Source organism: Myodes glareolus, chromosome 10 (assembly GCF_982192425.1).
Source record: "Myodes glareolus chromosome 10, mMyoGla1.1, whole genome shotgun sequence".
Taxonomy (NCBI): domain Eukaryota; kingdom Metazoa; phylum Chordata; class Mammalia; order Rodentia; family Cricetidae; genus Myodes; species Myodes glareolus.
The window spans coordinates 35,925,492-35,937,420 of NC_142035.1; the positions used below are offsets into that span (position 1 = coordinate 35,925,492).

An 11,929-nucleotide genomic window follows, 5' to 3' on the forward strand; every position below is an offset into this window, starting at 1 on the left:
GTTAACGGTAGAAGTGCAGACAGTGAACCTCTGCTACCTCAGGAACAGGACTGTAGATGATAGGAACACGGGGCAGGTCGGCTGGATTCTAAGTGTCATGCTATTTATAACCAGGTGCTGATCACATAGGTATGTTCAATTGGGAGAAATTCATTAGGTTATATACTCATTATGTAATGTCCTCCAGCATATATTAAAACTTAAATTAGCTCATGAAAAGCAGTTGTCAATGCTGTATCTCAACACTTTTCCTAAACTAGACAGTGGGCCAAGGTAACTGAGGACTGCAGAGAAGAATGACGACACCACGACCTTGAGGAACTTTTGGAATGCTCATTCTGCCTATGCTAGCCCTACCCACAGCCCTTATTATATCCTTCGCTGGAATTTGATCAGCCCGCTTCAGACATAGCCAGTAAAGGCCATGCCTTGTTGTACAGCCTAGGAGCTCCTTGTGGTCACCACGAAGACCATTAACTAGCCGCATGCTGTCCCACCACAGACGTGTGTGTCAAAGAAGTCAACTGCCCATCCTCCTGCTGCACAGGACACTGTTTTACAGAGAGAGAAGCTTTGCAGTGTGAAGAGGTGGCCAGATCAAATCTTTCTGTCTGGAGGTTTCATGAAGCCATGGTAATGAGTTTATTTGAAGAAAAAGCCCTTACCTTGGGCAGATTTATGGTGCTTTTGTGATGGCCGTGCTGTGACAGGGAAGGTGTCTCCAGTACTTGCTCTCTTTCTTTTATTTATCTTTTTAACTTTGCTTCTCATTATGCACAATTTCAGGCTTTATTGGCCCTTTAAAAGGACCCTACTTTGTGAACTAATTATGACAAATGTTGATACAACATCTGTTCTTGAATTCCAATTGCCTTGTAGTCTGTCAGAGTTCATCTGGAAGGCAAGCTTGATGTAAACAGTCTGCTGTTGATGCGCTCTGCCTGGCTCGTGGAAAAGGGACTGCTCAGGTGCTCCTGAGACTATACCTCTGCACAGAAGTTCCCCTGTCCCTGCAGGAAACTGGACATCAGTCACAGTGCACAGCTAGGCAAGCCCACATCTCTCCCATTTAAAGTTATTTCCCTGTTTTTCTTCATGTTTTTTATTAGCAAATATTCATCGTATATGATGATGGGTTTCTTTTTCGTTTTGATCAAATTTATCCCCTATAATCCTCTTTATTTTTCTGAGACAGGGTTTCCTGTGTAGCCCAGGCTGTCCTGGAACTCACTTTGTAGATCAGACTGGTGTCAGACTCACAGAAATCTGCCTGCCTCTGCCTCCCGAGTGCTGGGATTAAAGGCATGCACCACCACCAACAGTCTCCTTTCTATTTTCATCTGTCTGTCTGTTTGTCCTGTCTGTGGACCAATTAATTTAATTAGGCTTGCTTACAGAAATATAGGTGAGAGATTATTTCCCAGGGTATGGGTAGTTTAACAGTGACTATGTCACTGAAGGAAGTGCCTCTTTGTGTCCTAGTAACCATGAACTGGCTGTGTAGCTTTTCAAGGAAGGATGCCTCCTCATGAATCCCTTCCCATTCCTTGATGGGATATTTCTGGGCCCAATTTTATTCAAGGTCTTAAGTGAGTAATGACAGCTGCCGAACCAAGAGAGCTATGACCATGTTGTGTCCAGAAGACAGAGTTGTATACACTGTGCTCCTTCCTCAGGCTCTTCCATCCGTAACCCCGCCACACACTCAGTGTTCCCTCAGCCTGGGAGGGGGTGATCTAGATAACTCATTAGGTTCACCAATCACTTATTCTTGGTGTTTTGACCAGTGATGAGCGTTTGCACCCTAAAGCCACTCTGACTCTCCTTAGCTACCTTCACCTGTCAACTCGACATAGCCCAGAGTTACCTGAGGGCGTCTCAAATGAGGGCATGTCCCAATCATTGGCCTGCGCGCATGTCTCTGAGACACCTTGGTTGGTAACTGATGAAGGAGTACCATCTTTTGATTAGGTTTACAGTACCAGATATCAGTTTCCTCCTGTGGAGCAGGCCTCAAAGCAGGAAGTGGTCCACTACCCCCGTAACACTCATGGCACGCCTGCACCAGGTTATTACATCTTGCCTGACTTGTCAGTAGTATACTGCACTGGGTCCACAGCCAAGTAGCACTGTTGATGACTTTTCTTCTCAAGCATCCTGTATAGCGCTTTCTAGCCCTGGGAGAGCTGGCCAGCTTGGAATCAGCTTCGGCTTCTTGATTCTCTGTGTTCTAACCTGTGATGTATCCAGAAATAGAGTCACGTTGTGCACTACTGGTGGGCAACGTAGAGCAGTGACAATAACCTGGATTGCTTGAGTGGCCTCTAGGGCCCCCTAGACCAGTGACTTGTTGGGAGGTATCACACAGCTGATGCTGAGACTCTTGTGTAATAGCCTTATGTCATCTGGAAATGACTATCTACCAATTCTGGATACTTCTGCTCCCAGTCTTTCTTATCTTTTGGCACTTTTTATGTGTATATAATTTGTAGTATACTTCCTCTACTCCCTCTTTGCTCACTCCCTCAAAGGTCCCCTTTGCCCCTTACACAACTTTATTAGAACTTCCAAGTCTTTATCCTACATACATATAAAACCTCAGAACCACAAATAAGAGAAAGCATGATGTTTGTCTTTGTCTTAGTCGGGATTTCTGTTGCGGTGGAGAGAGACTATGACCACAGCAACTCTATTAAGGAAAACATTTAGTTGGGGTGGCTTACAGTTTCAGAGGTTCAGTCCATTATCATCATGGCAGGACATGGTGGCATGCAGGCAGACATGGTGCTTGAGAAGGACCTGAGAGTTCTACATCTTGATCCACAGGCAACAGGAAGTAAAATGTCTGTGTCCACACTAGGCATAGCTTAAGCATAGGAGACCGTAAAGCCCACCCCTGTTGGGAGGCCCAGCTGGTCAGAGGTTGCAGTTTCCCATGGCCTAGCCACTCTCTCCAAACTCGGTGCAACATGTAGCCTGCCCCCCCACCCCCATGCTCTCTACCTGACCTTATTTGGAGAATGTCTCTAGGCCCAGGTATATGACTTATCTCTAGTGTGACTGTTGACCCAGTTCCCTGCAAGAGCTTTCTTTCCTCTCACTGCTCATGTGGCAGTGAGACATCATGTTAGGAGCTTTGCTTAGGACCCTGCTGCCACATGTGAAGCCTTGTGATAGGATCATGCTGTTTAATGCAAATTAAGTGATGCCCAGCCACTATTCGCAAGCTTTGTATTTCCTCTCACTCTGGAATAAGCGTGAGCTGTAACACTGAAGCTGTCTCCCAGAAGGTTATTTCCGTCAAACCACAGGCCTGACAAGTCCTTGTTTGTTTCTTTTGCCTTCTTTGTCCTTGTGGCCTGGTGGCCAAAGGACCACAAAGAATGAAGGAACCCATATGCCTCCACAGTGACACACTTCCTTCAACAAGGCCACACCTCCTAATAATGTCACTCCCTTTGAGCTCATGGGGGCCAATTATGTTCAAACTCCCGAAGTCTTTTTCTGTTTGGCTTTATTAGCTTAACATGATTATCTCCATTTGTGTCCATTTTTTCTGAGGTTGTCTTCATTTCTCTCTTCTTTACAGCTAAACGTGTTAAACTGTGTGTATATTGCTCATTATTTTTATCCATCCCTCTGTTGTGAGACACTGAATCTGGTTCAGTAATTTAGCTCTTGTCATTGGTGCCGTTATAAGCATTGATGCTGAAATGTCTTGTGACATTTGAACATGGAGTCCTTTTGGTAAATACCAGAGGTGAAATGGCTGGGTCACACAGAAGGTCTGCTGTTAGTCAGGTTTTTGTTTTGTTTTTAATTTTTTTATTTTTTACGTTTATTTATTTATTTATTTAAGAAATCTTCTGATATCCATGGTGGCTGGATTAGTTATATAGCCACCAGCAGCATATAAGGGATCACTTTGGCCCATATCCTTGCCAGTGTTTGTTGTTTTCTTAGGGCTACTGTTCCAACCAGGGTGAGATGGAATCCTGGGGTAGTTTTGGTTCACATTTCTCTGATGGTTAGCAAAGCTGTGCTTCTCTGTTAATTGACCTTTGGTGTTCCTCTTTTGAGAAAGTGTGTTCATTTCATTAGCTAATTTATTGATTGAGTTGATTTCTTTACTTTGTTTTCTGCATTCCTTTTATGTTTTAGACATTAAACATCAGGTGTATAACTTCCAAGGATTTTCTCCCATTCTCTAGGCTGTCTGTTCACTTGACTGTTTTTACAAAAACATTTTAATCTCATGGGATTCCTCCGTTGGAACTGTTGCCTTTATTTGTTGAGCAACTGAATTCCTCTTGAGAAAAGCCTGGCCATGCCTATAGCTTAATTTGTTTTCCCTGCTGTTTTTCTCTAACAATTTCAGAGTTTCAGGTCTTAAACTAGATTATTTGACCCATTTGAAGAGTCAGAGGGATTTAGTTTCATTTTTGTACATATGGATTCCAAGCTTTTACAGGACAGTTTGTTGAAGAGGCTGTCTTTGCTCTATTACAAAATCTGGGTATTTTGGTCAAAAATCAGGGCTGGGGAAATGACTCAGTGGATAAAGCACTCTATGTGGGTTCAGGTGATTAGAATCCACATAAAGCCAGATGTGCCACCACGTGGCTATAGCCTTGGCAGCTCAGATGTTGTCCCGTCTATCCAGCAAATTTGATCTTCTCACAGTATCACCATCTAGGAACATTTAAGTCATTTCTTTTTGACTTCTAATGTGAAAAACATGCCAGGGCTGCCGTCTTTGTTCTTTGTAGAAAGGAGCTGCGGACAGGCCTGCTTTTCATCCTGCCCGGCTTCCGCACGGCTAGCTTAGTCCCAGAAATAACAACATACAAATTGTATTCATTTAAGCACTGCCTGGCCCATTATCTCTAGAGAGTTAGTTACTGACTAACTCTCATATCTTGATATTAACCCATTTCTAATAATCTGTATCACACCATGAGGTGTGGCTTACCGGGAAAGATTCAGCATGTCTGACCTGGTGGCTGGCTCCATGGCGTCTTCCTCATCGCCCTCTTCCCAGCATTCTATTCTGTTTACTCCACCTACCTAATTTTCTGTCCTATCAAAGGGCCAAGGCAGTCTCTTTATTGACCAATGAAACTAACACAATAGACAGATAACCCTCCTCCATCAGTTCTTCTGACTTGGTTTAGGCAGTTTCTTGCCTTCCCCCAATTTCAGCTTCAGACGCCTCTGTGGAGAGGGTTTACTGAGCCCAGTAAGTTAGGAATACTGAGCCAGGAAACCAAGTTTTAGTGAAAATTTCTTGTTTTTGACTCATTCTGCTTGATGGCCAGCCTCTTGTGTGCCCCACCAGCAGCTTTCTCAATAGAAAATGTCTGTTTCCAGAGAAAGGTGTCATTCCAGGGAGAGTGTCAAGGTTGTGCTAACGCAGGTGACTTGAGAAACTTCTGTGGAGATCCAAGCATGTGTTATCTTGGCGACAGTTTCGTCTGTGCACAGTTTAAGGTCTGGGAGTGTAGTTCAGTGGGAGAGGATTGCCTGGCATGCACAAGGCTGGAGATTCCATCCTTGGCACTACAGAAAACGTTAAAAAGAAATATGCAGTTTATTTCTGCATATTCAGCTTTACTACTATAAAGTGTACAAAGTCCAGTAGTAGCAGTGGTATATAAAAGCTACGTTAGCCCTTGACATTAATTTAAGCAAAAGCTAACATACTTACTTGGACTAAGTCACCTCTTTAGAAGATAGCTAAGGCTCCTCATTCATAAAGGAAGATGAGCTTTCCTCTAGGGCAAACTTCAGCTTGGACCAAACTTTCTTATTCCAGGGCTCTAGAGCATCCCTCAACACACACATGTGACAGTTACAAATCTCCACACATTACCTGGTGGCTTGTGAGCTACAACACCTGGGTGGGAGCCCCTGCTCTAGAATTAGGTCTTCTGTTTTGTTTTGCTACAGTCAAGAATAATAATGCTTAATTTCTGAATTTGTTCCAGGATTATGTGTATTTTTAAATGAACAGAGACAGTTCATTTTCTGTGTTTACACGATTTGCCTGCCCTGAGATCTAGCCGCTGTTCTTGTACATCCTCTTCTCCTCTAACGTATGTTTCAGGCATGCACTTCTGAGTTCTCTCTTCGCATCTCGGAGCCTTGCTGCAGGCATTCCTTCTCTCTCAGTGCCGTGCAAGGCAAGTGCTGTTGTGATGAGCACCTGCCGTGGAGGAGAGAACGACAAAAAGCCCAGAGCAGTTCACCTTTCAACTTAGGAAGAACACTTTGTTATTGGTGATGATTATAGAAGTGAAATTTTTAAATGTTCTGTAGCACTTGGAGCTGATCCCGTTTTATACATAGGCTTCAAAGAAGAGACAAATGCCAAAGTTACTCAGATAGACACACCCACCCCTATGAAACTTTAGAGGAAAACATTTTAGGTAGGGTAAAGTTGTCATGTCCTGTGCTAGCTCCACTGGCCTTCCACATGGCACTGCCTCCAGGTAGGCCTCAGGTGACATTTCTGTGGATTAGAACCCTGAGACAAGGAAGTTTCTGCTGTGGACATGGGCATCACAGCCCTGTGTGCTCTATATTGACTGACAAGGGCCAAGGTAGTCAAGGGTCTTTGGAGCATTCTCTCCTTGGTTTTGTTTATAAAAATAAATGTATGTGCAGATCAGTTATACATTGGGCATTTTCCCTCCCCTCCTTGACTCTAGCACTGTCTTGACCATATTCTTCACTCTCGTCTTTTCCCAGAAATACCTCAGGGAGTTTTTCAGTGTGATGCTCCAGTCTGAGACGTCCCCCCTTCACATCAACAAAGTGGGACTGACCCTGTCGAAGCACACCATCTGTGAGTTCTCGCCGTTCTTCAAGAAAGGAGTCTTCGACTACAGCAGCCATGGAACGGGATAGGGTCTGAGTGACAGAGGAACCACCAACACAGTGCCTTCTCATCAAGTGTCTCCAATGCAGGCCGACTCCCGCAGCAGGACCCCAGCCTGCCTGCTCCTATTGGGGCAACACGCAGCAGCCAGCCCAGACCACCTCACACACCATATCTAGTGCCTGAGTTTGGGAGTTGGCTGCATTGCCTGCCAAGGGTGACCCTGACTGGCAGTTGTTGCTGTACCTCTGCACTTGAACGTGGCCTTTCCCATAGTGCTTCCTTCTCATTGTGCAGCAAGTCAGTCCCCAGCAGCAAGATGGATATGTGGCTTGCTTATCTTGGGGCTCCTGGAGCCAAACCAACTTGGGACCTCCCAGAGTGGTGGCTTACCAGACCACCCTTAAATGACTTTCATCTGGTTTCTTTTTTCACCAAAATATGCTTGTTTTTTCTACTCCTTCCATGTGACTGGCTATATTTCAAAGATGTTTGAGTTATGTCGTATTGTTTTACTCATTTGGATTGGGACTTAATACACCTAAACACTGAAGTTTACACCACATGTTCTGTTCTGCAAAAAGGATCTGTAGGCCAATCATGAAAAGAGTCTTCCATGCCTGACAAATTGGATGTAGGCAACATCACTTAAAACTTGCAGAAACCCTACAAATAAGACATTGCTTAAACCTTCAATATTTGAGGGCACCTTCCCAAACCTCAATGGCTGTTGTCCATTTTTGAGCTTTTTCTGCATAAAATAAGTGCAACGCTGGATGCAATCTTTTAAATATCCTTTTGTTCATGTTTTAGTACAGGATCTTCAGGATCATTAGCTAAAAAGAGAAAGAGAATTTTCAGTAGTTTATTAATAATCCCTCAATTACTCAGGACATAATGTAGCATTGCACATCTGTGTACAGTGAAACTGCTTCATTTATCAAAAGAAAATTGTGAGTAGGAAAAATATATGGTATATATTGAAATGTACATAATTCTACTTATAGATTTGTATGTATACCCTCCTGTACAATAGTTCAGTGTCAGGCTGTATGATCATTCACACCAAATTTATTAAAGGTGTTTGCTTTTTCAACTGTTAAATTGAGCTGCTATCAATATTAAATGAAGTCATGAACTCTACCTTGTAGCTCAGTTTATTTTAAGTTTGTAATATGATTATTTCTACTGATCTGTTTAATAATTGATCTGATGTGCTTAGAAAGATGCATAATGTATAATTTAGCACTTACGTTGCAGAAAATGCAGTCACAGTAATGATTGAAATCACAAATGAATGGCTAGCAGAACATGTTTGCATTCAGCCTTCTAGAACATACCTGCCTAGAAGAACTCTCCAGTCTTAAAAAAAAAAGTATGTTTAAAGATGCAGCTATTCCTATAAGGAGGAAACTCATATTCTCCTAATGAAATATAGTTTAGCATAAAAAATTAAAGTGAACCTGTTTATTTAATTACCTCAGAAGGACCCGCTTCTCTCTCCAGTCATGATTACAGACCTAGGTTTCATAGGACTTGAATTTAAAACTAAAGACTAGGGATAAAAACTAGATGATAATTAGCCACAGGTAATTTAATTAAAATAAGTCCACATGCTGAAGACCAACAATCATTTGTTTGAGTAAATTTTTTTTTTCAGCTGACTAGATAATCTATCTCTTGTTCTTTGGGACCTGTATTAAAAGTGAGGCTCATGGCAAGCATTTTGTTGAAATGATACATAATATTTGGCAAGAATAGTGTATTTGTGAGAAGTACAGTCATGAGACATTCCTCCTCTTAGCATCTGCATGATAGTGGTCGGAACCCTAGTACTAACTAGCTCTTGCTAAAGCCAACAAAGACATAGAGAAGTCTCCCCAGTCCTTGGGCCACATCTGAAAAGAAAGCTATTCTCTGAGATGATTCTCCCTTTCATTTGCACCTATGGTTAGCAGGGGATGAATTTTCCGGTTGGTCCAGTAATAGGATTTGTGTGTGTGTGTGTGTGTGTGTGTGTGTGTGTGTGTGTGTGTGTGTGTGTATGAACTACATGTTTCCCCTGACATAGAATCTGGTGAAACTGAATTAAACATGAGGGGATGTTGGAAAGCTAGTGAAGAATTATATCTAAACAAATTATGGACTATAATGGGTCTTTATATCAGTTGCTCTCTAATAATGACATGAAGACTTTTTATACATTATGAAAGCTTGGTCTTAGCATAGACTTGCTCTCAGCTAGCTCTTAAAACAAATTAACCAGTTTATATTAATCTACTTTTTGCCACATGGCTTGTTACCTCTCTTCAGTACCCCATGTCCGATTTCCTCTATGTCTGAGTAGAAAATCTCCCATGTATCAGATTCTTTCCCAGAGTTCCTGTCTCTACCTGGAAGTCACACCCATCCTCTTCTGCCTAGGTATTGGCTGCTCAGCTCTTTATTAGACCAATCAGAAGGTGCCGTAGGCAGGTGAGACAGAGACACACTTCACACAGTGTACATAAAGCTTATCCCAAGAGTAGAGTTCTCTGAGATAAGGATAAGGTAGATGACAGGTCTAGGCTGACAAGATGGAAGCTTCAATAATTCGTACTAATTTAGGGAAGTAAAAGAAAATTAACAAGTATATGCTATATTACTGTTTTTTCAGGCATCCCAGATACCAACTGTCCACTTTAATAATTCAGACTGAGAAGTCATCCTCTTATACTTTATTGTCACTTGGACAAATCTGAGGAACTTAAGTAGAATTCCTTTTTTTTAAGTAGGTGGCATGCCTTCCTAGATATTGTTTATAAAATAAATACTTATCAATCTTGTTTAAAATCACAATATAATAACCTTCAGTTCAGTTCCCACACAGGCCTTGCTATCTCTGAATTAGGTTCAATTTTAACCTTTGGCAGGTGATAGGGAGAATGAGTCATGCTGACTCAACAGTGACTGTCAACTTACAAGGTTCTCTGCTCATGTTGTAGAGATACTTGAAGAGGCTGTGCTGGAAGGTGCTGTAGAGATACAAGAACAGGATTCCTAACCCCAAAGTCCTTTCCAGACTTAAATTTTTGTGCGGATTTACATCTTCAGCAGAAATTTACACTTTTGATGTAAATAAGAGCTAGCTGTGCTCAGTCTTGCTTTTGATCAGCCTACATAGACTTCAGACAGGATATTTACCATCTGGGTGGGAGTTTGCACAGGTTAGCACATGGATGAACCCAAAAGATATCTGTTCCACAGAGCTGCTGTGGAACTGTAACTCCCAGCCTCAGGTCTAGGCATGTTAATTGATGCATTGCATGAACATGCTATTCCAATAATAGACAATTATGTCCTTCTACAATGTCAGAATTTATTGAATAACAATAGCTTCACAAGGTTCATGGTTTCAAAGACAGCAATTTATCTCATATAAAATCCTGCCCTGCCTTGATTGCCTGGCTGAGGCAAATGCAAGTTCTTTTATTCCAATCTTAATTGCTAATATTAATTCACAGAGCACACAGTAAACATACATATGTGTGTGTGTGTGTGTGTGTGTGTGTGTGTGTGTGTGTGTATGAGTGTATATATGGTTTACAGAATGAATGCAAGTTAAAGAGGCTATAGCAGAGTTCAAGAGGTTTCAGGAGTGGACCGAGTCTGTCCTGATACAGAACCCAAGCAGGGCCCAGAGGAGACTGCTGCAGGAGTTAGAGTTTGGTAATTTGCAGAGTTCAGCTTCAAGAAAGAATCCAGATGATCTGCAGCCAGGAATGGGTCAGAAGCAGGTCCAGTGGGGATAATAGGTAGATGGGCAAGCAGTCAAGGGGGCCACATCAGCTGCAGGGGACAGCCAAGCTAAAGCTCCAAGGACAATGCAGGAACGGCTGCTTGTCAGTCTGGAGGCTCACTTAGCAGGTGTCATGATAGCTTGTCACAGGCCATGCCTTGGCAGTATCAGCTGTCTAACACAATGAGGTTCGCCATTTCCTTCATCAGTCCCGTTTGTTGTTGAACCCTGTTTCTCCAGTCCACCCATGTGCCTCTACAGTGTCAGCTCCTCCAATAAACTAGGATGATGTCTCCCTTTCTACTCTTAGGAATAAGTCATTGTTCGTACTGTGGCTGTACCCGATAGCTGATGCCGTTTCTAGGTCTACGCAGTGACTTCCGTCATCCTTCTTCCTCAAAATGGAGTCAAACAATGGTTATAAAAATGGAATCTCCCAGCACCTGACGTAATCCCTGTATTCGGGAGGCAGAGGCAGGTGGATTTCTATAAATACAAAGCCACTTTTCTACATATCAAGTTTCAAGCCAGCCAAGTCTACATAGGGAGAAGTTGTCTTTAAAAATAAAATAAAGAAGTCTCCCAGAGCAAAGCACTGCCTAAAACTCTACAATATGGAGTAACTTAGGCTAACACATAGCCTGACCATCACACACACTTTTCCCACTAGTAGAAAGGCAATTTCTTTCCTCTGCCTATGGGAGAATGTGTTTACAAAGAGATGGGCCAACCCCCTTTTACCCTCTCCCCCTTCTCTCTCCAAGCATCAAAGTCGGATAATGTGCCAGGTCCAGAGTGGGAAACATGTAGCAGAAAATGCAGGTGGCCCACAGAACTTCTCTGTGATGCTGCGTGTTTACATGAAGGCAGGACACCAGGAAGAAAGAAGCCTGTCTCCAGAAGGAAACCTGGAAGAGCAGCACATGCAGGAAGCCTGAACTTAAGTCACCCCGACTGCTTGGAAGCAGTAGCTTTGCTGAAAGTGTCCCACATCCATGTGCAGCTGACAACCATAGACATGCGTGTCTTTCCAGCCGAGCTCACAGTTGTGCCCCAGAACAGCTCAGGAAAGAACTGCCTGAGGCTTTGCTATTCCTGAGAACCCTGCCTTCCTTTGCAGTCTTGTTGCAGGAAGGGAAGAAGGGAGGAAGGAAGGAAAAAGAGGGAGGAGGGAAAGCAAGGAGGGAAGGCTCCAGCTGTTCCTTCGAAGCTGCCAGGACTAGCTTCAGAGGAAATAATCACAGTGAGTAATAACAGTTTGTGAAATTAAG

The 11,929-nt window shown here is 42.9% G+C and overlaps 1 protein-coding gene across 3 annotated transcripts in view; it reads left to right on the top strand.

Moving 5' to 3' along the window:
* The window catches only part of Kif16b (kinesin family member 16B), a 270,207-nt gene extending 262,184 nt beyond the window's left edge, over positions 1–8,023 (top strand). For all 3 annotated transcript variants that reach the window (XM_048455472.3, XM_048455468.3, XM_048455469.3), the window contains one exon: positions 6,751–8,023. In XM_048455472.3, the coding sequence (XP_048311429.3) occupies positions 6,751–6,909 (159 nt within the window). In that variant the 3' untranslated portion in view covers positions 6,910–8,023. The remainder of the gene's footprint in view (positions 1–6,750) is intronic.
* The last annotated feature ends 3,906 nt before the right edge of the window (positions 8,024–11,929 follow it).